This window comes from Anneissia japonica, unplaced genomic scaffold, assembly GCF_011630105.1.
Source record: "Anneissia japonica isolate Jap-2015-1 unplaced genomic scaffold, ASM1163010v1 scaffold1511_len2985839_cov193, whole genome shotgun sequence".
Classification (NCBI taxonomy): Eukaryota; Metazoa; Echinodermata; class Crinoidea; order Comatulida; family Comatulidae; genus Anneissia; species Anneissia japonica.
Window position 1 is genome coordinate 1914246 of NW_022685291.1, and position 24926 is coordinate 1939171.

Here is a 24926-nt window from a genome sequence, read left to right on the forward strand (position 1 = left end):
ATTCTAGTGGAGGTTCTATCTCTTTTGAATTTCTTTTGAATATAAATTAAATACTGTACTTAATTGATTTATTATTGCCCACTTGAATTGTATAGCCCTAGATGCTGCAGTTGTCTTTATGTAGAGCGCCATATATAAATGCTCGATGTGCTTATCCGGGTCCGATGGCACCTTCAATTTCAAGCAAGTGTTGCAGAGACTCTGGAGTTAGGTTGCATATGAGAATGAAGAAGATAATTCTGATAGCAACATTGATTTATTGCTTTAAGTACGGTACTGCGACAATAACATTCAGAGGCGAATTTAGAAAGTTTAGATAAAAAGTATTTATTAAAGTTTTCACAGGTTTGTTTTAACGCCAGTTTGTGTTACCTATCTATGTAACTTAATTCATTCTAATTAAAGAGAGAAACGGGTTGACCAATAACAGGACCTTAAAATGTTTGCTATAGATCGACTACAATGTACGTTAATATGTAATACATTTAAATCAATTTAGATCAGTCTTAATGATGTGATTTTGAATTTTTCAGAAGCGAATTTAGGGTGGGGGAGGGGGTGGGGAGTGGTGAAAAAAAAAGAAAAAAAGAAAAATTGATCGCCCAAACGAATAAGGTTATTTTCGGGCGTCAGCAACTAAAGAACATAGGGCCTAGGCTATTTAATATTATGATGTAGCTGGGCATGTATTTTATGGTGATAGATTAATTAAAAGAAGTTTAACATTGTTCTGTGTATATTATTTGAATTTCTTCAATTTCAAACGAACGGCCCCTGATTTTCCTGTAATTTTTGCAGTATTTCAAATGAATATGTACCATATAACTGTCTTCTAATCGGATTAAAATCTGGCCGAATTTTGGCCGATATTGAAAAAAAGTTTGGCCGAATTTGGCCGTGAGATGGCGTGTGTTTGGCCGTGAAGCCTGTCGACTATCTGGCAACCCTGCTGCCGCTATAAGTTTTATTGCTCAAAGAAGAACTTAATGTATCAACAGAATAGTCAAATTTGAGTTGTGATGAAGAAGATTAAAACAGAAAGTAGATACCAGTACCGAATGTTCCAAATCTATTTATTTATTTAGTTATTTATTGTATTGCTTCACCAGCCGTCAAGAGCTACATTTATTATTCACCACATAAAAAATAGTAATGCGTAGGCCTAGGCCAGTGGCGGTCCAGGAATGCAGCATAAAAGGGGCCCAGGAAGGGGGGTTTTACAGGTCAACCGCAGATACCACCTCAACACCCAACAAAGGTGTATACGTACTAGAGTCTGAGGTAGGCCTAGGATAGCCTACGTTCATTCTATCTCGACTTCGATAGCAGCATATGCCATTATAGAACAAAATTATTATTTTCTTATTTAGATTTATTTTACTGAATCTAAACAGTAGGCCTATATTATTGTAATGTATTTTGGCGTAATATATGTGGAAATAGTTTTATTAAGAAAGTAAAAAGAGAGTGACAAAAGTATTGCTTACCCGCCTCGTCGCCATACACTTCACGTCTTGTAAGCAAAAACAGGCCTGTAATCCACAGGTACCTAAATGTCGTCATTGTCTATCTGGTTTCGAACTGATGTAGTAGGATTTACAGACCTAACCTACTCTCCTGAAAACTGTGTCAGTGAAGTCTATTTTTGTTGAAAGCGCAGACCCTATATTCGTATATAGGTTCTCTGGTGGAAGTAAGTGCACAATAGACAGTTAATTACATCCGCTAAATTTCCCAAATTCAACAACCACATATACTACGTCAGTCATGGGATGGTCATAGCTGACGACTCCTTACTAGATGCTAATAGGTTGGTAATATTATTGGTGTGGCTTTAAGATACCGTACACTGTATGAATTGTCCAATCAGGTGTTTTTTTCTTTCATTCTTTCACTGTATTCACTTAACCATATCCTTGTGTATACCAGATCCAACAATGTCATTCAAAAGCAAGTCTTAACAATGTACTTATTTCTGAGGCACCAACTTATTATTATTACGTCACGTATTATGTTTGTGTGATTAAGCCTTCAGTCCAGACGGTTCATGTATTGGAACATCGAGCGAGCAAATCGCATAGTAGGCCTAGGTCTAACATAACAATAAATATCAATAATTATATTCTGTTTTTTTAACTTGAACAATACTGTTTTTCAAGTGGCATGAAAAACCCCGTTATTGATTTTGCAATATATTGTATGATATTTGCTAAATTATTTTGTTCATCTAAGTTCATTTCATTAAGTTTGGAGAATAACCCATTTGTAGTGTCCTTGTGCTGAAATATGCGTATGGGTGTGGTCCGTCACTACCTAGCATCCGTAAAGAGGCGCTTATTTGTAGCTACGTGCTCACATCAACTACGTGAGCTGAAATGAACCATAACATCAAGGTAACCCTCTACACTTTGAAAATATGCAATCGGTTCTTTAAAGTGCACACGAGCCAGATGCATGGGCGTCGATCGGTAGGGGACAGGAGGACACGTCCTCCCACTTTTGATGTAGGGGGACATCATATCAATTGTCCCCCCCCCCCCACTTTTCACGAATCTTCTTGGAAAGAATAACGATTACACATGACTGTCATGAAATTTGTCTGTTCATTTTTCCAAGTGCGGTACATATTTCCGGACCAAAACCGAGTAAAAACGCAATTGTTTGTACATTTCCTAACCATCTCAGTAACCCCTACATCGATTTTATGGATGCAACGGGAAAGGTTATCAGAGGCTATATTTATTGTGAAAACAATGTACTGGTACGGTACGTTGTTAAAATTGGAAGCTTGTAAACTTATTAGGCCAATATTTTTACAAACTCAAAAGTGCACAATTTTTACTATAACCGATTTATTCCTTTTGTATTTATTATGACCCGTACTAGTGTAACTGCATACATTGGTTCCTCCTAGTTTAACAAAATTAGAGTTAGTCAATTGAATTTTATATAGCCGTTATTAAACAACAATTATACAGCCTTTTACACAGGCAGGTCTATCTATTTCAAATTATTTAATTAGTGATACCACGAGTTTACAAACTCCAGTGTTACGTTGACGCAATCTCGCAATGACGTCATAATAATTAGTGCCGGATTCAAGTGGGGCCGAGCCGATTCTCCCCTCCCTTAAAGTTTTCAAAATTTAAAAAAAATGCAAAGAAAATTATAATTAAAATTTTAAGTCTGAGAGTGCCATTTTAGGCCATCTAGGAGTGTCATAATAATACATTTTCTTACCGTACCTCAGCCCCAACATCGTGGGGCTGAGGTGACCTAGTTTCTCAAATTGTGAAAGTCTCTTCGTGTCCCCCTGTATTTCGCTTTCCCGGAGCCGCCACTGATAATGATAAATTAAGTAAATCACCTTTATGTTTTTGAAATCAAAATGTGAAGAACTAAGTAAAATTCAAAAAGAGGAGAAAAAGAAAAACATCTTGATTGATTTTAAAAGTACTGTACATGCTTATCAGTAGATATACATTATTTTTATGAATGTTAGTTTGCACGAAATATAAGCGGGCATAATTATGATTACCAGCATAATTTTAAAAACTTTATGATACTTGCACAAAAGTGAAATTCAAAAAGAGGAGAAAAGGAAAAACCTTGATTGGTTTTAAAAGAACTGTACATGCAGTATATAAGCGGGCATAATTATGATTACCAGGATAATTTTTAAAAATTCAAGGGGCCCAGTGGAAAAAAATAAAAGTGATTTAAATTTAGACTGAGAGTCTAACAAGCAAACCAGAGGTCCCGTAATCATAAATTTTCTCTACCTCAGCCCCAACCATGGTGGAGCTCCATCTTTAAACGTCCCTCCCTGGGCCTAGCTCTATTTCAAGTTTTGCCACTGTATTTTGAAAATGTAAGATGAAAATATAAGTTAATTGCATTCCTTAAAATCAATTAGAAACAATTTGTAAAAAGGCTATAGGCGCCACAGCTTCCGGGGGCTTCGCCCCACTGAACCCTCACCGGGGCCCGTGGCGGGTCCAGGAAGTCGAAATAAAGGGGACCCAGGGAGGGTATTGCGTAAATAAAATGTCCACCCACCTCATCCGCACAACTGTTGGGGCTGAGGTAAGAAAAAATATGATTATGGCACCTCCAGACTGACCGAAAATGGCACTCTCAGATTAAAAGTTGAATAACAATTTTGTCTGTTTTTTTTTATATTTATTTTGTTTTTATATAATTTTGAAAAAAATAGGAGGTGGGGGGGGGGCCTGTGCTGACAGGGTTTCCCCTTGAATCTGCCACTGTTCAATATATAACAATAGGATTGACATAGCCAATTTTCTATCACAAATGATTAATCCTAAAATCAAGCGAAAGATATTTTTATTTGAAAGATAAACAATAATAATAATAATAATAATAACAACAACAACAACAACAACAACAACAACAACAACAATAATAATAATAATAATAATAATAATAATAATAATAATAATAATAATAATAATAATAATAATAATAATAATAATAATGAGATTGCAGCGTTCGAAAAATGTTTGTCACAGGTGCTGGGAACAGTCACAAAAGTTAGGGGCCATCCCCCTCCCCCCATCCCGCTGGAACCAGCGCCGATGTTAAAGCTGTAGTTAGCGGCGTCCCTGCACTCGCCCGATCGACTCGCCCAAAACAAGCCTATGGGTATTTGGACGGTGCAATGCCTATAATTAGTTCACACAGTATTTTTGTGATGACTAGTAAGGTGGTAGGCCTATGAGGTGCTTTTTAACTGCTTAAGCGTCTGTTTTTTGCATCAGCGAATAAGTAAAGTTATATATAGCTAAAGTAAATCGCGGGGAAATATGTTGTTAGTTCCCGGTCTGTAATAATCTACCGTTTTTGCTTTCTCACTTTACCGCGATTTCGAAACATCCATGTCGGAAAGATATCTTGTGCTTTCCTAAGTGATCGTATTTCCTTATATGCACACCACAATATTTAATAAATTCATGCTGTTATTGTTGTCTGTAATTTATCTTTTTATCCTTTGATCTTTTTGAGAATTTTCTTTTCAACCTCAATGACAAAAAATCATTGGATCTTGTAAACACGGATATTGTAAATGTGTTTTTTTGGAATTCCAGAAGTGAAATTGTAATCTGAGTTCTGAGCTCCCCGGGATACAGGTAAAATGCACAGCGAGTGCCCGACCGATAAACGAATCGGTTTGGTTTTCTTGTCTTGTCTTGTCTTGTTTGGCAACGTGTAATGTTCTAATCTCATTTTCTTATACATAAATTCATGTTGTTGTTATTATTGTCTGTCTGTAGACTGTACGTTTAATCATTTTGATCCTTAAATCACTCTAAACACTTTTCTTTTTGGCTTAATGAAAAAAACACATTGAAGGTCGATTGGATTTAGTGGTAAACATTAAATCAGAATGTGTTTTAGGAATGTTTTATTTCCTTCTAGATAAAGTGAAGTAGGCATATCGGGGCTTGATCTACCTCACAGGCAATTGATCTGAAAAAAACAATGTTATGTGTTTTGACCCCTGTTGTTAAATGAATATGCCACGTAGAACAGTTATTTATTGGCATATCCTTGGCGCTCGTGCCTAAAGAAATGAAATGAAATGAGACCCATGACCTCAATACTGAGAGTGTGAATGCAAAGCACAGTCTCTTTAACTTTCCCGATAGTCCGATTAACAAATTTCCTTGAAATTTCCGTGAAATTGTAATCTGAGTTCTGAGCTATTTTTGTAAACTTTGAGTATTAGACCATTGACTATTAATGAATCAGACATAGATTCACATAGTACAATGGTAAATAAAAATTATATTTGTTAACTATTTTTTCTTTAATTTCCCCTTATTTTTTGTTTAAACAAATAATAATTACAATTAATAAATAATGATCGTTCATGAGTACAAATGCAGTATATATTTCCAGGTGGGATTTACTAACCATTTTCATTAGGTGAAAATGAAAGTTCCATGAAAGATTCATTCTCCATCCATATTCTATTTCCAGTTTACAAATGTGGAACATTCATTTTTTTCCCACAACCATCTTTGTCATTTAGGTGGTTTATATTGCTAAGATCGTTTGCGCTCACATACTAAACCTCGAAAGTAGTCAAGTACGGCAAATCTAGTTTAGGCCCGCATGTCCATTTCTCATGCAGCGTCAATGCATGGATTTAATAGTGTGTCCACTATGATCAGATAAACAAAGACCGTTTATTATTTTTTATGTCTTATTAAACATGTATACATTAAAGAGATGGCTAATAGACAACTGATTGTAGCCCAGTTAAGTTTACTTATTAAAAAACTACTAAGCATAGAATAATAATAATAACAAGGCAAGGTGAATTATCATATTACACAAGACAAATCAGGTTTCCAGACTACGTTGATACACCATTATATTATATTAATTCAAAGCTTTACTATATGAATTAGCTGATTGCATATGTTCAAGTTTAGGAGATTAACTATTACTGGAACTGGTACGGTAATCTTTGCCGTCTAAATTTAGACATTCGTCAGCTACTGACATTTATTTTAACTAAATATATCTGGTATTGGTAATAGTTGGGTAATTTTATAACTTTATATAATTTTTATAGCAATGCCACAAGACAGTTTATTTCTATCATACCATGATTTATATATATATATATATATATATATATACATATATTGCCTTATATATATATACATATATATATATATACACTACATAATTTATACCAACTTATATATATATACATATATATATATATACTACATAATTTATACAATTTCATATAAGCAAATAACATGTTATTCGTGATTTTCAAACTTACAGCCATTTGCTTTATAATGGTAACAACAATACATTAATTCTAATTGGTAGAATTAGCCGAGACCGAAGTTTTCTCGGTTGCGTAGCGTTGCTTTGAAGTCGTTGTTATAAACTGTCCTGGCTTTTGGCCAATCTTACAACAGAAATATGCCCATGAATCCCTCACATCTCGTCGACGAACACAGAAAAGTAGGAACACAAATAAACCCTGCAACGAGTTACAAACACAGAATATCAACTGGAACAAATCTCGGACAGTGTCGGATTCGTCTATTGCCAAGAACCCGAAAATCCATGTTAGGCCCAAAAGCATCATGATGGCAATTGCGTTCTGCACACGGACCGACAGTTCGCTCATTTTATCTTTGTCGCTCTTTGCCTTCGTAAACCTTCGTCGACATGTTAATTTTCGAATGACCTGAACATATATGACGAAGTTTATGATAAGAATAACTGCTGCAATGACCAGTAATCCCAGATAAAATTCCAAGCTGGGTTTCATAAAACAGCTAAAATATGAAGAGAAAATAAAGATTATTGAACTATATTTTTAGCCCAATATTATGACAATCAGCGGATTATTAATCTACTTTAATAGACCATACTAGTTTTATGGAGCCATTGATTATCTATTTAAAATTCTGTACTTGTTTGTTATCATGGCACCAGATCTCTGCGTAGACACTACTAAACGTTATCTGATGAATCCTGTCAAGTATCGGCGTATATGCAGAAAGAATAAGTAACGTCTATGTTGTCTATATAATAGCTATGGCAATATCATAACCATCACCACCATCGTTAGCATAATCACCGTCTTCATCATCACCATCATAATCATCACCGCTATCATCATTACCATTATTATAATCATTATTATATTGATATCGTCATCGCAGTTATCATTGTCATTACAATGTTCATTACCATTACATTAAGAATACAGTAGTTGGGAAGAACACAGCAAACTTTGTTAACAGATCATATCCAAGTACAATAAATGTGTATTCACGAATAGTTAAAACAATACACAACACTTACTATTCGTCGTTGGAATATATCTCCTTGTAGTTCATGGACGCAATTATTGCAACTGGTATAATAGGTACACCTGTTGATTACAAGTAGGGCCTATTATTAATCTTATTATTTATACAAATTATATTAAATATACTTATACAGACCAAAAATGGATCTAAGAAATTTAACTTATTCGGCAGTAGTATTGTTTCCACTGAATATGTGAAAATTGTGTTTTCTATAAATAATTGTTATAACCTTTATAAGTAAACTAATGTGATTTATATAGGGTACTGTAACGTTTACGTTCTTAATATTTCAGATGAATTTTTTAATTTATTTTTATTTGCAATAATCGGTAGAAAATAAGCCAAATGTGGAGGGATGAGATTCTAACAAGTGTTTTCATTGTCCCCCCCCCCCATCGGTTATTGTTAGGAAAGAGCTCGAATACATTGGGAAAAAGACCTTCAAACAGTTTCTGATATTTATAACATTTATTTTTTCTATAATGTATAAATACTTTGTACTTCATATGATTCAACTTGTACTAATTCTGATACAACCTTATTCTGTTCGTAAACACGTGCAAGTCAGAATGAGCTTGGGTAAACTTACCCCAGCCAAGGAGTGCGGACTTCAACATAAAGCAACGTATTTCTTCGTAAAATATCAAAACAAATTTTAGATACATATTTATCGCTTCAACAAGCATCCACGACAGCGACGTTAGAACGAAGTAATGCAACATGATGGCCACGACAATACAGCAATTTTGACAACTCGTCAACTCAATCCCGATGACAAAAGTTAGATACAGAAACAGCAGAGAAAAACACAAGTTAATAAGTATCCGTTGAGGGCGCTTTCCTCGTAAGTGTCTGTAGAGATATTAATTAAATGTTGATTAATTTCATTTATTCGGAGAAGATATAATTTATATTAAAATTGTACATTAATAAATTAAACATAAATACATTCAGACGTTTATAATTGAAGTCAGAGCACGCTGTCCCCTATAGCGCCTATCCAATCACACTCGAAGTTCACTTCTTTATTTATAGATTACTGTATTTCAGATGAACTCAAAGGTCAGATGAAGTTATGGGGCCCTCTTTAAAATTTCAATAAAATACATAACATATACAATTAAACTTTAGTTTCAGTTATGGAATGTTAATTTGAAGAAAAAAAATCCTCTTCATGTTTTCAAGTGATTTTTTTCAAAAATGTTATTGTCGATGAAACGGACTTTATTGATGTACTTAAAAAAAGCAGTAGGTCAACGAAATAAGAACATAATTTGTTAACTTACTTGAAGTACATAAATGTAAAAATAGTGATAACCAAGAAGACGATAGATATTACACATCCTATGATGCTGATGTAGGTCAAAGCATCTTGAAACCTCGTGGTTGGACCGGCTTGACCAGAATAATCCTTTTAATTATTGAGTAAACCAGTTTAAATATTGAGTAAACCAATTTAAATATTGAGTAAACCAGTTTAAATATTGAGTAAACCAGTTTAAATATTGAGTAAACCAGTTTAAATATTGAGTAAACCAGTTTAAGTATTGAGTAAACCAGTTTAAATATTGAGTAAACCAGTTTAAATATTGAGTAAACCAGTTTAAATATTGAGTAAACCAGTTTAAATATTGAGTAAACCAATTTAAATATTGAGTAAACCAGTTTAAGTATTGAGTAAACCAGTTTAAATATTGAGTAAACCAGTTTAAATATTGAGTAAACCAGTTTAAGTATTGAGTAAACCAGTTTAAATATTGAGTAAACCAGTTTAAATATTGAGTAAACCAGTTTAAATATTGAGTAAACCAGTTTAAGTATTGTTTAAACAAAATATTTTCTACTTGTGTGGGTGTTTAAGGCATAGATATTGAATACATATAAAAAAAAAAACATCTCTTAGTGAATGTGGTGGTTTTTAAAAAGGAATGTAATGAAACAAACCAAAATAACAGCAAAGTTTGTTAAATGGTCACAGAAGCATACGACACGGCCGTCGGATGTTTCGTTGTAAACACAGCCTTCGTTGGACCAGTCGCCTTGTCCGTTTTCCAAATCAAAGTCCCAAAAAACGCATTCAGGATTCCCATCAGCGCCTTCCTATAAGAAGTAACAATTCTACAAATGTTGTAATTGTACTGACAAGGGAATTGAGCTAAGGCTATAAGGCAAGACAGACGTTGGCAAATGTAACACTTTGCAAATTTTGTAAAATAATGTTTACGTCTACAGCCTTCGGGACGAAACCTATAAGCCAATTTGTAGTTTGAACTGCAAATGCACGTATGCAAGCAAGGTCAATCCATGAAAACCTATGTTATGAATATATCTGTTTATATCGATTAACCTTGATTCGAGCATGCGCAGTTGGCTTTTCACTTAATCTCTTTAGGTGTGTCCCTTTGAAGAGTGGTATCTTAAACGATCACCAATCAATCAATTTATTCACTCATATGATATGCAAAAACATTTAGCTTTGTCCACACTATCAAATTTTCTTTGACAAAAAACTGTTGTATGCCCTTATATAGTCATGATGTGCCCATATATAGTCATGATGTGCCTATATATGGTCATGATGTGCCCATATATAGTCATGATGTGCCCATATATAGTCATAATGTGCCCATATATAGTCATAATGTGCCCATATATAGTCATGATGTGCCTGTATTTGGTATTGATGTGATGTCATCATGACTATATTTAGGCATGTCACATGTTTTTGTCAAATAAAATTTGATCGTCTGGACAGGGCTTTATACGGTATATGTTGGCGATAGGAACAGTAAATTAAGTAAACATTGTTTAATAAATTTGTTCCTCTCGCGCGAATTACAGATATCTACAATACACAAAAAACAATACATAACATAGGCCTAACTATAGTTCTCTAGGTCTATATTTATTAAGTAATTTCTCTGTAAAGCACCTGAAGAATTCGTGTGTTTGATGGAAGTAACCAGAGCTTAGGACAGTAGTAAAAAAATATATTTTTTGTCTCAACGTTGTGTTATATGATATCAGTTTTAAGTGTATCTTATATTTGTTGAGACGTGGGAAACAAGATTGTACCTTTCTAGGAAGGTTGAACAAAATTTATAATCAACTGAAATGTAATTTAATATCATTCATATAGGCTTTGAATACAAACGTATACACTTACAATCTTAAAATTCCCAGATTGTTATAAATCAGTCATGGTTTTTTTTTTTTTTTTTTTTTTTCTTTCTTTTTTATTTCTTTTTCTTTTTTTTTTCTGTTGTTGAAAGTATTGTTTTTTTCAAGTAAATTGAAAACTAAAACAATACCATCAGTGAACTGTTGAGGATATATCGGGAATAATATATGTGTATTCATATATATTTTTTGGAGAGGTTATTGAATTCACGGAGTAATGGCCGACGATACCCTGTTGTAAGACTCTACAATAACGTATCTAACGAGTGTATAATAATTATTATTGTAAATTCAGAATGTTGAACTCACCACAACTGGTAAGTAGGCAGCTCTGACCGGTTCCTTCAACCCTGCCACAGTTACTCGCTCTACAGCAGCCGATATGACGCGACTTCCGATCGTTCTAGTTTTGTTAGACATTAGACGATTAGATGTAAATAGCTTAGAAGTTTGATAGATGGTGAAGCTCACTTGTAGATCATTTGAACCTGCTTGTTCTTGACTCTTAGTGACAATTTCCGGTGGTAACGCGATTGATGTTTCAAACATCTCCATTAAATATGCATCTACGTCTTCAAATTGTTTTATATTTTCTTGTTCAAGGCTGTTACGAAAGTTACCATTCATCGGTTGGATGGAACCAAATCCGATTCCATTTTCCAAAGCTGCTGGATCGAACATCATCGTCTGTACAGCTACATTGTCCTGGACGTCTCTGAAGTTCGTAAGTGAAGATAGTTGAGCCTCTAGGGATTTCACGATTCTTGAAGAAGCAATCATACTCTGGTTGTCTGCCATAAAGAGGTCATCGTCTGCATCTTGTACATTACTGACAACTTTCACCGTGAACATTGTTACCTGCAAGTAAGTGAAAATCCAATAGCATATTTATTTTCTAATAAATTGGCATGTGGGCCTAGATTACTTTATGTAACACTAACTTTATGTAGACTGTGTGCCAGAACTGTGCAGGCGGAAGGTGTTGAAATACCTGCGCAGACAATCCAACATCACAGGTTTTTAGCGCGTGATACAAAAAATATCGTACGCGCGCTTACATAAAAGTTAGAGATTCTGCGTATTATACGTAATTCTCAAAATCAATTATCTTATGAATGCTCAAGCTCGGGTTTCTACGTAATTTGTGAGAAATTGCTATGCTCAATGCATATACTACAACCACTGCGGGTGTGTTTGTCTGAAATAATTGGTGTAGATTACTATACGCAAATTATTCTTTTGGGATCTGTGAATAGTAAATTCAGAGTTCAAAATAAGTTTGTGTTTAGCAGCCTAGCTTGCTTATATTTTACTCGTAACATGTTTCTTGTGGCTGGTAGTACCCAGATATGTCGCCATACCCTTTTTATAACTCGCTTTTCGAAAAGAAAAGTACTCCTAACTTACATTTTGATTGCCTGCTCCTACTTCAGTTACTCTTTCTAAAATGGTGGCAACATCATTAAGGCTAAGTTCGTCATTCTCGTCCTCTGTGAAGATTGACAGTTTCCTAGCAACGTCTTCGACATTCTTCTCCGTCACAGTCACCTTCGAAATTAAAGTCAAATTAATAATTTAAATAATATTACGGTTTTAAAATTAACGGTATGGACGCGATACGGAAACAAAAGAAAAAAACGAAGCCAAACAAGAGATAGAGTGATCTTTTCCAGAAAGAGCTTGGAGTAAACTGGGCAAATCTGAGAAAGAATGGGCTGCTGCTGCTGATAATGATGATGATGGTTGATAATTGAAGATTATGATGATGGTGATGATGATGATGATGATGACGGTTTTTATAGGGCACCGTGTCCACCTAATTACCCCGGTTTTAGAGTCAAATGGAATTTATACTGGTGATTATATGATGGTGGTGATGATGATGACGGTTTTTATAGGGCACCGTGTCCACCTAATTACCCCGGTTTTAGAGTCAAATGGAACTTATACTGGTGATTATATGATGATGATGATGATGATGACGGCTTTTATAGGGCACCGTGTCCACCTAATTACCCCGGTTTTAGAGTCAAATGGAACTTATACTGGTGATTATATGATGGTGATGATGATGATGATGATGATGATGATGACGGTATTTATAGGGCACCGTGTCCACCTAATTACCCCGGTTTTAGAGTCAAATGGAACTTATACTGGTGATTATATGATGATGATGATGACAGCTTTTATAGGGCACCGTGTCCACCTAATTACCCCGGTTTTAGAGTCAAATGGAACGGTATCGTATAATAATTAGTTGTAGACTACCAACGTCATAAGATCTATTATACTATTAAGTCTATATTAATAGTAAACTTGGGTAAAACACCAAAAAATGTACGGTTTGCCTTCAAAATTAATTCTACCTTATGGACTTGAAAATGTTGGTGGCTATAGGGTTTGGTCTCCAATTAAGGCATTAGCTTTAATACTAAACGATTGAAGATTGCAAGTTGGTACAGAACATCGGAACAGTGGTCTCGAATTTGAGAGGTCTTCGCGAATTGGAGTCCGAACCAAAGATCGTATAGATAGCTGCGCTATACGATCTTTGTCCGAACTGTGTATTCGATTTTAGTTAGCACGCCCTCAAGACTTACCTGCGCTAACTCGTTGATATCATCGATGTCACATAGACCTTCCGAAACTATAACTTCTCCCCAGACTGAACCTCCTCGCGGATCAGAAATACACATGCGCGTTGCCCGGGCTGACCGAGGATCTGTGTTAATAAAATTCTACACATTACAACAATGTCCCAGCTAATTTATGGATGGTAGTACTGATGATGACGATGCAGACAAAACAGAAATAAAAAGGCAGTGCCAAGGAAGTTGTTGCAAAGAACACCAGCGGGAGCGTGTGTCTATGCCCTATTCTGTCTTATTCTGTACAGGTATTATGTTTACTAATAAAGTATCCACATGTAGGGATTCGGTTGTCAGGAAATATGTGGTGTTGTTTACAGTGACTTTTTAGTAAGCTTTCTAGGAGGTCTTATATCGATTTTTATTTTTAGCTCATGCCATCATTCCTCTATACCGGATTTACACTATCTTACATGGTTAACTACCGAAGGGGCATAGACTCAAAAACGACACCTTTAAGACACTACGCCTTGATCACTCATTTTTTTGGGGTGGAGATATGCACTATGAAAGTCCTAATAATATTATTTATTATTAGTACTATTATTGTTATGGTAGCGGTTGTGATAGTGGTGGTGATGGTGATGATAATGATGATGATTATGACGGTAATGGTATTGGTGGTGGTGATGATGATGTGGTTGAAGGTGATTACGATGATGATGATGTTAATGATCATGATTTTGTACATTTTACTCACTATTTTCCTCTAAACCACACATTTCAAGTGAGTTAGCCAAGAAATTTGCCGGTGAAGCTTCAAATGTGTACGTCACACCCTCTATCACCACAACGTTATACGGACAAGGATCTGAACAATAGTGATAACAATAATACATTCACAAATTAAAATTCATGATGGTGATGACGATATATAATTCTATAATTAATATCTGCAGTCTGCTTATGTTAACTTTCAGTGTTTTAGGCCTAGCCTAAATTATATAATTAACATTCACATTTACGAGTTGTTTTGAAAATTTAAATATAAAACAAATATCCAAGATACCAGCAATATATAATACTGTATTGTGAATACCACCGCCATCATCATTATCATCATCATAATCATAATCACCATCACCGTCGTTATCGACATTGTCTTCGCCGCCGTCATCATCACTGTCAACATTTACCCCGCCACCACCACCACCACATAATTTCAATTCAGTACGCATTTACTAACCATTGTATTCGAGAAAGACAGAAAAGAAATCGGCTTTTTTCGGATCACCTGAAAACAAAAATACAGTTAGGCTAGAGGTCATTTACTAAATCCTCTAAAAACCAATTAACCTAAATAGCTAGAATTATCAATTTTTCACCACATAGAACACAGTCGGAATCAATCATCTCAGTAATAATAAAATTACATTATATTTATAATGTACAGGTTGTTGTGTACAGCTAGTAATTTTTAATTATAAATGTTTAACTTCACTCTAATTTTGCGATGTCTTATTGTCTGGATGGATTTTTTGGTTGTATTATAACTGGATTATATTTTTAATGTAATTATTCATCATTCATCAATTTAATGTTTTTGAAGCAATAATAATAATAATCAATAATAATGTTTTTATTAATTTTTCTGCAATTTTAATGTAATTTTCCTAATGGTGTTATATATGCTTTTATTGTCATGATTGTGCAGTGGTTTAGTTTTCGTTATTTTCCATTTTTGCAATTCAGCATTTTGCATTTTGACTGCCATGTTTTATGTTTTTATGAATTTTGAATTTTGATTTAATAAATACCATTATATAGGCCTATATATTTTAATTTATCAGAAATCAACCTTTAAATTCTCTGTCTGGACGGATTGCAATTAACATCGATCCATTGCCCACGTTGCAGTTCTATATATATAATCGCTCACAGTTTTTGAGAGTTACGTTAGATCTCCATTAAAGAATATTGTTATGTTACTAATTACGAATATTATGATTCTGTTATGTATAAAATGTTAATATATACACTTAAAAATAATAATAATAATAAAGATGCATTGTCCTCTAAAAAAATCATAAAAAATAATTTTGACATTAACTTGCTAATTTTTCAGTAAAATACAAATTATTAACTTGAGTATAGAAATTACTGAATTAAAAAAAAAATGTGTACCCTGATTTTTTATACTGGATGATGATAAAAATAATAACACTTTCTATCATTTTTCGCAGTAAACATATGGGTAAACATTACTCAAATACACACATTTTTATGTAAGAGTTGATAAGGTTTATGTTATTTCAAAAAAGTTAATTATAAAAATGATTTTTATGATTATTTTTTAGTATTTTTCATTGGACAATACATCTTAAATTGTATTTTTATGGAAAAATTATTATGGAAATACTTACCTGTCTGCCAAACTACGCTACCTCTTGTCGGAGAGAACATTATTTGTGGATATTTCGAATGCACGTTCCATGGACACCTTCCTTTGGCAGTTATCGTCACTGTCCATCCTTTATCGTTTGTGCATCCATTATAAATCTCATTTATAAACCAATGTCGACTATGTCCACCGTCATCGTGGCTGAAAGAATAGTAGAATTTAAGAATAATTAATATATGTATACCGTAAAACCTCGAAATGAAGCCCAATGGGCTTAGTCTCGAGAAGAAGCCCATCTCGAAAAGAAGCCCGTGGGCTTTTTTTTCAAGATAGCATAGGCTTCTTTTCGATGTACATAAACTGTACATAAGTTTTAGAAAAAAATTAATTAATTAAAAACACTTGGTATATATAGCATTTTATGTGATTTTATGCCAGTTAATACACTCCTTGATGCAGATTGAAATTTACAGCATTCGTTTTGAAAAGAAGACCCCCCCCCCTCTTTACTTTGCAAAATTAGCCTCGAAAAGAAGTCCATCTCGAAAAGAAGTCCATCCAAAGTTCGAATTAAAAGAAGGCCAGGGCTTTAATTTCATTTCATTTATTTAGGCACGAGCGCCAAGAATATGGCAATAAGTGAACTTTATCACTGTACTACGTGACATATCCATTTTAACAACAGGGGGCTTATTAATGTACCCTTAATTCGAGGTTTTACGGTGTACAGTTTGACATAGTGGCTTATTTAAAATAAATATTAAAGATAAATAAGTGGTGGTGGTGGTGGTAGTGGTGGTGGTGGTAGTAGTGGTGGTGGTAGTGGTGGTGGTGGTGGTATCTACCACCACACTTCTTCCCAATGCTGCTGCAGCTTTATCATCGCTGTGGAACGAATTGCCACTCTCTATCAAACTGTCTCCCACAATTGATTTATTTAAGTTAAAACTGAAATCCCATCTCTTTAACTCTATCTAGACCATCCCCCATTCGCATTGTCAATTTTAAAAATCTTTCTCTAGTTGTACTCTCTGCGCTTTTGATCATTTATTTGAAATTAGCGCATTATAAATATTTAATTATTATTAACGGCGGAACCACTTTTTTATATAGAAAGTCTGAAGATTTACAGTAGCACTAAAAACTTTGGCGTTAAGTTCAAATTTAAGGTGGTTCAATGTAATGGTGATTTTGTAGTGGTGGTGGCAGTGTTTGTAATACTGGTGGTGCAAGGTAAGAAAGTAGTATAACTATTTTGTTTACCCTTCTATTGAGAAATGACGTGTTGTTTCTCTGTTGAAATCATTGAATGAGGTTGACATCACTTTTTCTTTAGCAAACCAATCCATTTTGTTGGTATTTCTGCCATCAAATATTACGTATGCTTCTTCTACGCCATTTTTGTAGATAGAAAATTTAACCTGCAATTAGATACACAGATTATGTGATAAGCCTGGTTTCATTAAAATCGATACATTGTCGCTATAACGTTGTCAATGCAAGTTGTGTACTGCGTAGCAGTCCCTTACGCAATCGAGAAGGATTCCCGTTTCGACCGACCAATCAGCATCGCCGAAAGCTGAAGGCGATAGCGTGTAGCGATTGCATGGAAACCAAACTTTATTTGTTTGTTTTAACAAAAGAAGGTTGAATGCCAAATCGATATTAAAATTGAGTACAAATTATGAAAAATTTCATAAATACAAATCGTCATATAAATATGCTTAAATATTTAATAAATGGTTTTAAGACTAGAATGAGTGTGATGAAAACCATCGCGATTTTATGCTTCGAACTTTATTTGTTTATCTTCAAATTAATGGTAATAATGATAATAATTTAGCGCCAATTCGATCAAGTTACTGTATTCATTCAACGGCGTTTCTTACGCGATCATGCAAAATATTTAGTCATGTTCCACGAGTATCAAAGGATAGATTCCAGTCGTGTTGCATGACTCCGCATGGATTAAGTGATACACATCGCAGGTACTCATTTAACTCCTGAGTGAAGAGGATGAATGTCAGAATGCCCCAGGATACACCAAACGGCCTGCATCAGTCCGTAAGCCATGATTTCTTGGAAGCCATAAACCTGAAAGTCGGACGTCTGTGTTAGGCAATGAACGGTATAATGAACTTACGCAATATAAATAATTCTGCCAAAGAGTAAACACCAATGAATTGTGCAAGGTTCTCGCAGCAGGCGCGAAACACCCTAAGACAGTAAAATACAACCAAAGATGGAAGTCTTGTGAACCGTGAAATCCTCTCATAGATGGTTTTTGTTATTCTTTGAAATTTCCTTTGTAGGTCTATTGTTTAGGAATTAAAACTTCATGCAAGTTCTAACAGCTTCAAAGTGAACAGTAAATTTTGAAATGCCTTAAGTGTTTGTCGGCAATGCATTCTCGCTTTATTGGATCCTCAGAATTATATAATTTTCTGTTTGACATTTAAATTAACAAGTGAACCATTGAGCTGTGGTAAGAATCGAATGAAAATAAGATCATTTAATTTGATTCTGGTCCTTAAACTTCATTGTTTCTTTTGTCGGTCATATTTTTGACTTCTTGTGGAGGGGCGCCATGAGCGTTTTCTTTAAACGGACACCGGCCCTTTAAAAGTTCTCATTATGATTATTATTATTATTATTATTATTATTATTATTATTATTATTATTATTATTATTATTGTTATTGTTATTGTTATTGTTATTGTTATTATTGTTATTGTTATTATTGTTATTGTTATTATTATTATTAGATTGGGATTGGGAGCAATACGCAAAGGGTTATCATACACAAACGAGGATCATGCTTAAAGGAGTGTTATACTCATACCTCCCTGGACTTACTCACCACAGACCTATGGTCCTTATCATTAATAAATTCTTCATCAAGATAATTTTAATTATCCTACCATATTAAAATAATAATTACCGTATAATTATAATTAGTATTATTATTATAATATTATTAATAATAATATATCTCTTCACACAGTATTGTAACTGTCTCTTATACACATCTTACTGTTTTGCAAATGTTAGGTATTGTGGATTTGCAATTGTGGTGCATGCGTCTCGCACCATGAATTTCATAGATTAACCTGCCTACTACTGTAAGACTTATACATAGATATACTTAGGTTGGTTACCTCACATGTCGGTCTCTATGGCCTTAGTGATCGTCCCTTCCCATGATGCATAGTTTACTTCAGAACAGGGGTATGCGGATAATTAACGACGCTGTTCGTGGAGAAACGTCGAGCTCTTATATTGAAAGAGTATTACATGGTATTGTTTTCAATGTAATTTTAACCTATATTGGCCCTTATTGGTATTTACTCCAATATAACTATTACATTGAATTGAAATAAGGGATTTTTTTTTCCGCTGTACTATTGCTCAATCACCATCAGATAACCCCACTGAAAATACTTTTTTTTCAGACTTTTGTGGGTTACCCTTGGTGTTTACACTGAATAAATAAATTCTTTAATCCATCTATATTTGAACATATGAGCTTCATCTTACCCGTCGAATTTCGATCTCCGACCACCTGTCTACCATCGGACTTTTGAAGTGTGCTTTAAGGTTGTCATTTAGTGCACGTGCTGAGTCGTTCAAGGCGTTTAACGAGCCGTCATCTCGCCACAAATGATACAGATCTGGATCACCAGCTTCAGATACACCTTTATAAACCAGATGCCATCCTATAGCGATAAAATCATCATCAGTTAGGCATAATGCGTACTATACCATTCTATATACCATTCTACCATTTTATATATATTCCGATGAAAAAAATATAAAATAAAATATTAGGCCATGCATACACGAAACAACAGGATATCGTTTATTCGAGTAGTCTGAAGAAACTGGCTTTAAAGTAAAACATCATTTTAAGGTGGCTTGTAAGCCAAACGATGCCCCTCTCCCACCTAGGTTTATTTCACCTAAGAGTCGTACGATTTCTACGAGTTAAAACTCGTGATCTTTGGAAAGGACCTATACGAGCTTATTACGTGTTAGCTACGAGTGAGGTACGAATTTATGGATTTGGTTACGAGTTCTGTACGAATTATGCCGAGCAGAGCACCGAGTTAACTACGAAATTATTAAGAGCGTAACAAGTTTGTACCGAATTAGATACGATTCAACTCGGTGCGCTCGTACTTACTCGTACTCGTTTTTGGGTGCTCGCATCAAACTCGTAGATGACAAAACCGCCGATGAGTATCCAGAGTAGTGTACGAGCTAGGTAGGAGTACTCCGAGTACTCTACGAGCTACCTACGAGTTCTTCGCGTTTACTACGAGTTATCTACTCGTATAATTTTGAACATGTTCAAATTAGCGCCACGAGTTCAGAGCTGCTACGAGTAGGTAGGAGTCCTCTCCGAGCTTTTCGAATCGTCCTACGAGTTTCTGCCGAGTTAGCAACTCGGCATTCTCTTGTAACTCGTATGCTGAAAAAAACCCCTAGTGGGAGAGGGGCAGCCAAGATCCCGATTTCGAAAGAAAGGGATATGATAAAGCAAACTACCGGGTACCCCCCTACTTACACCAAACCAAATAGATAATGAAATTTACCGTCTTATTACGTTTTGTTACCTATTCAACAAGAAAAGTACGTAACATTCATAGCGAGCCCTCCATGTCATGCCACCAGTATAGGCCTATATTCCTGGAATTAGGACAAAGGGGGCCGAGATTACAATAATAGTGGTATCTCTTTGGACTAGGCCGTTCATTTCTTACATCAACAAAAACTAAGCCTTCTGTATATCAAATACGAGTGACCATAAACTCTTCACACAGTATTGTAATGTCAGTTCTCAGAACCCACATAACATTGACTCATGGTGAAAGAATTAGGTTGCATCTGTTGTTATGTTTCATTATTGGGATTTAATGACTGCCTACTGATTTCATCCGTATTAACGTATTGTGTTTGGCAAAGTCAGATTCATATAATCTATGTAGACGAATGTAGGCCTACACAAGGGAACAGGGTTGAAAGACGCGTCTAGTCTTGTGGCCCAAGGTTCAAGAAACTGTATACAGTACTAGCAATTCCACCTTAAAATAGCAGCAGACAATAAGAACAATAAAAAAGAAAAATAACCATGGAATAAACTGGAAAAAATAAAGTTACAGACAAAATGATAACCACATGTTAGTAGTAATGCCGAGAGGAACAGCTAGGCACGGGTGAAAAAGATGGGGAGAAAATATTTTTTTTTTTTTAAAGTTATAGGAAATAAATGTTTTAAGATGACTAATTGTTTGAATTAAACATTAAAATAGGCCTACATAAAAGTGCCAAAGCTGGGGATTGCCCATAGACCCCACGCTTCTTTTCTACATTGAGCGGTAAACATGAATGCACCTTTCAAGATTAACTTTTCAAAACTTTCCATAACTTGGAAAGATGGTAGAAGTTTTTGAGCATGTCCTCTTAGAGGCCTCCATTGTCTAAAATAACTTTATACTGTAGAGGATAAGCTGGTGACTGAACTTTATAATAGTATGTTTAGGTTTAGGTTTAGAGGTAAAATGTTTTAGTCGCGGAAAAAAAAATCAAGGGTTGTGACAGGATTTGAACCCAGGACCCTGGGATTGGAATGCAAGTACCTAACCTATCAACCTACAGTCACACTAGACACTGTAATACTACTTCTGCTTATTTTTTAGTATAAAATATGCACTAATTTAATTAGGTTCATTCATGGAGAAAAATTGTTTACGCACGATGCTGACCTGTTTCCAAAAATAACTTTCCATTCATTTGTTCCCATAATGGATATCCATTTATGCATATCTCCTCCTTTTGCTAAATAATCAAAAGAAACCAACTAACCTTTGGGAAATAATCTGTACCAAGTGGCGTATAGCTATATTATTTTATTTAAGAATTCATCTACTGTTAAAGGTCAAACATTTTAATGAATATGTTTAACAAAAGTTAGATCTAAGTTATAAATATATACAAACATTTACGTACACTGTGTAGACATGATATTCAGAAACTGATAATATGCCTACGCCCTACGGAAGCTTGGCTACCATATGTCTAAAGATGTCCCAATATTACACTATCTTTATCTTGAATATTGAGATGTACAGCACGACGTCATCAAGCATGATCATATAAATATTAATTTATCTATTTTATTGAAGATCAGGAAGTTTGAACCGGACCCACACACAGCCCCTCCTAGCCAATCATATTTTGATAGACCTACCACAGCTTCAGTGTTTACCGGCTTAAAAGAAAGCAAAAAAAAAGTTAAACGGAGTGATACATTATAGTGTTCCTTACCTGTCTGGTCGCCATATACTTTGCGTCTTGTAAGTATCTGTAAGATGGGTAGAAGCCATAGGTAGCCTAGAACTTTCGCCATTTTCTACCTCGTTTTACCTTGTTTTGAACCGATGAAAAGGGTCCAGACCTACACGTCGGAAGACAGTATCAGTGTGAAAATCTATTTTGGGTGGAAGTAAGTACACAATAGACTGTTAATGACGTCCGCTTATTGTCCGAACTCCACCAACCGTCTGTCCGTCAAAATAATAGCTTAGTGGAGCGACTTCATAATATATTTTGTGCCTTTAATTCCTTTGTTTAAAAGGCGGTATGAATTCCTTTATTGTTATTAGTATTAATATTAGCATTTTCACTAAGTACACATTATAAAAAGGTGGGCATTGGTGGAAAAAGAGGCACTGCTCATAATTGTCCAATCACGTGTTATTTCCTTTCACAATATGCACTAAACCTTGACTAAACCATGACAGGCCAATTATTGCGTACACAAAAATACAATTTGACATCGTCCTTGCTAGTTGCCTATTAAACAAAGTAGGATTACCGTACCTCGTTTAAGATTCATTAACTTTTGACGTAGGCCCCTATTGTATATATAAAATTCAGTCGTAGGTCCTGCGTGTACACGTACTGGGACATCGAAAAACAATTAATGTGATAAGAAACGTTTTATTGCAAGATATTTTTCGTCAGGAAACTCAATAGGAATGATGCAGGCGCCGATCCAGCGGGGGTGGGGGGACATGAGAGCCCGTGTTCCCCCCTCCCCCCGTCGGTCAAGCCGAAAAATAAAAAAGAGGGAGAAAAATTTGATTTAAAGAGAGGAAAGGGGGGAAAGGGAGTGCACCCATGAGTTCAGTTGCGATCCAGCAGTGGGAGAAAGGAGAGCTCGATTGTTTGCCAATTATTTACACCAACCATGGTGGGGTGGAGGTGGGCGTGGCGACGTGAACTTCATATTGTGCCACCCCCCCCCCCCCCCCCCAGTCAGAAAATCTCTGGATCCGCCCCTGTGATGGTTTGCCCCGCCTGACGTACCGCATTGAATACTCAGTACCGGTACGTCTCCAAAAAAATACAAGTGATGATTGAATTCAAATTATCATTGCAGTACTTGCTGCTACTGGCGATTGAACTCAACCCTATTTCTTCCTCTCGTTTTACTCCTGCACTTTTGGAGTCCTTAGGGGGAACCAGAACCCTCCACTGTCGTAGGTCCAATGGTTTTGATTCAAGTAGCAGACGACGATTATCTGGATCTTATGAGCTCGATTCTCGCCGTAATGGCTTGCGATTTTTTTTTTCAAAGGTTCTTTAATAATAGAATAATGTACAGACATTATATGCAATGGAATATTACACACTTTGTCAGTGGCAGGTTCAAGGGGTCCCAACCGGCACGCCCCCCCCCCCTCCGAGTCCCCTTAAAATTTTCACAATTATTTTTTTTAATGGAGAAAAAAAAGGTCTAAGAGTGGCCATCTAGAGATGTCAAAATCATAAATTCCCTTACCTCTCGACCATCAATCTGTGAAAGTCCTCCCTGTGAGCCCCCCCCCCCCCTCCTCTATTTCGAATTCCAGGATGACTGGGTGAAAATTTGTGTAGACACATTCTCAACAAAAATAAGCAAAATAAATATGCTGCTTTTCAATCATTTTTGGGAACAGTGAAGTGACGAGTGTGAAGATACGATTAAAACATTTTTTTTAACTTTAACCAAAACTTTCTGTAACATGCCACTGTTGCGCCTTTCGAGTCTTTACGACAAAAATCGGTAAGTATAACTAATTTAACTACAGTTAATTTAAATATCTATTTTTGCAAAGTCATCTTATAATAATAGCATCATTGGTAGACCTACGTGAGTTGCACTGGAACAACCGCCTTGAAATGCAAAACTTACTTAAACTATAGGCCTATGCATGCAATGCAACTATTGACGTTATAAATAGCCTTATTGTTTCTCATCTATAAGCGAGGCACAACCTTATAAAAGGTGTGCAACAAAGCAACGAAAATCAGTATAAAGTTTATTAGGCCTACTGTGATGAAATGAAACATGAGATTACTGCAGTAGAACAAGTATTAATAATAATAATAATATAAAAGGGGTTTACAAAAAAGAGAAAAAGAAAATTATAAGTATTGTATATTTAAATTAATAACATAAATTAATCTAATAACATAAATTCCCATAAGAAAATGTTAATTATACAATAGAAAAATATAACATATTTCGTTTCATTCTTTCATTGCAGTGATTAAAAATAATTTTCAATGTTTATCGAAAACTTTATTCGCAATAATATGATTCACGGGCGTTATACATTGTATGTTTCTGCGAATCACCTTCTAAACTTTTGCACGCAATGCTATTGTTAGCTGGTTGAAAATTCAGTGACTCAGCAGACACTATAAGCCAATCGTCAGTTATCTATTGCACGCAGGCAATCATTGATATAGGGAGGTAAAATTCAATGTATGCAAGCTAAAAAATTGTGGAATGAACCGTAACAGTACTACAAAGCAAAATATAAATAAAGATAA

At 35.1% G+C, this 24926-nt stretch overlaps 1 protein-coding gene across 2 annotated transcripts in view; it reads right to left on the bottom strand.

The window, feature by feature from the left end:
• Positions 1–6711: 6711 nt before the first annotated feature.
• LOC117110578 (adhesion G-protein coupled receptor G6-like) overlaps positions 6712–24926 on the bottom strand; it is a 20129-nt gene continuing 1914 nt past the window's right edge. Inside the window, exons 2-15 of one of the 2 annotated variants that reach the window (XM_033253340.1) lie at positions 22371–22500; positions 19581–19759; positions 17307–17464; positions 16066–16244; positions 14889–14936; positions 14403–14513; positions 13655–13776; positions 12459–12599; positions 11361–11909; positions 9816–9971; positions 9158–9282; positions 8461–8723; positions 7864–7933; positions 6712–7331 (exon numbers count right to left, since the gene is read on the bottom strand). In XM_033253340.1, the coding sequence (XP_033109231.1) occupies positions 6863–7331; positions 7864–7933; positions 8461–8723; positions 9158–9282; positions 9816–9971; positions 11361–11909; positions 12459–12599; positions 13655–13776; positions 14403–14513; positions 14889–14936; positions 16066–16244; positions 17307–17464; positions 19581–19759; positions 22371–22452 (2652 nt within the window). In that variant the 5' untranslated portion in view covers positions 22453–22500 and the 3' untranslated portion in view covers positions 6712–6862. Of the gene's footprint in view, positions 7332–7863; positions 7934–8460; positions 8724–9157; positions 9283–9815; positions 9972–11360; positions 11910–12458; positions 12600–13654; positions 13777–14402; positions 14514–14888; positions 14937–16065; positions 16245–17306; positions 17465–19580; positions 19760–22370; positions 22534–24926 lie in introns of both variants that reach the window. The other variant, XM_033253332.1, reaches the window with a different exon arrangement.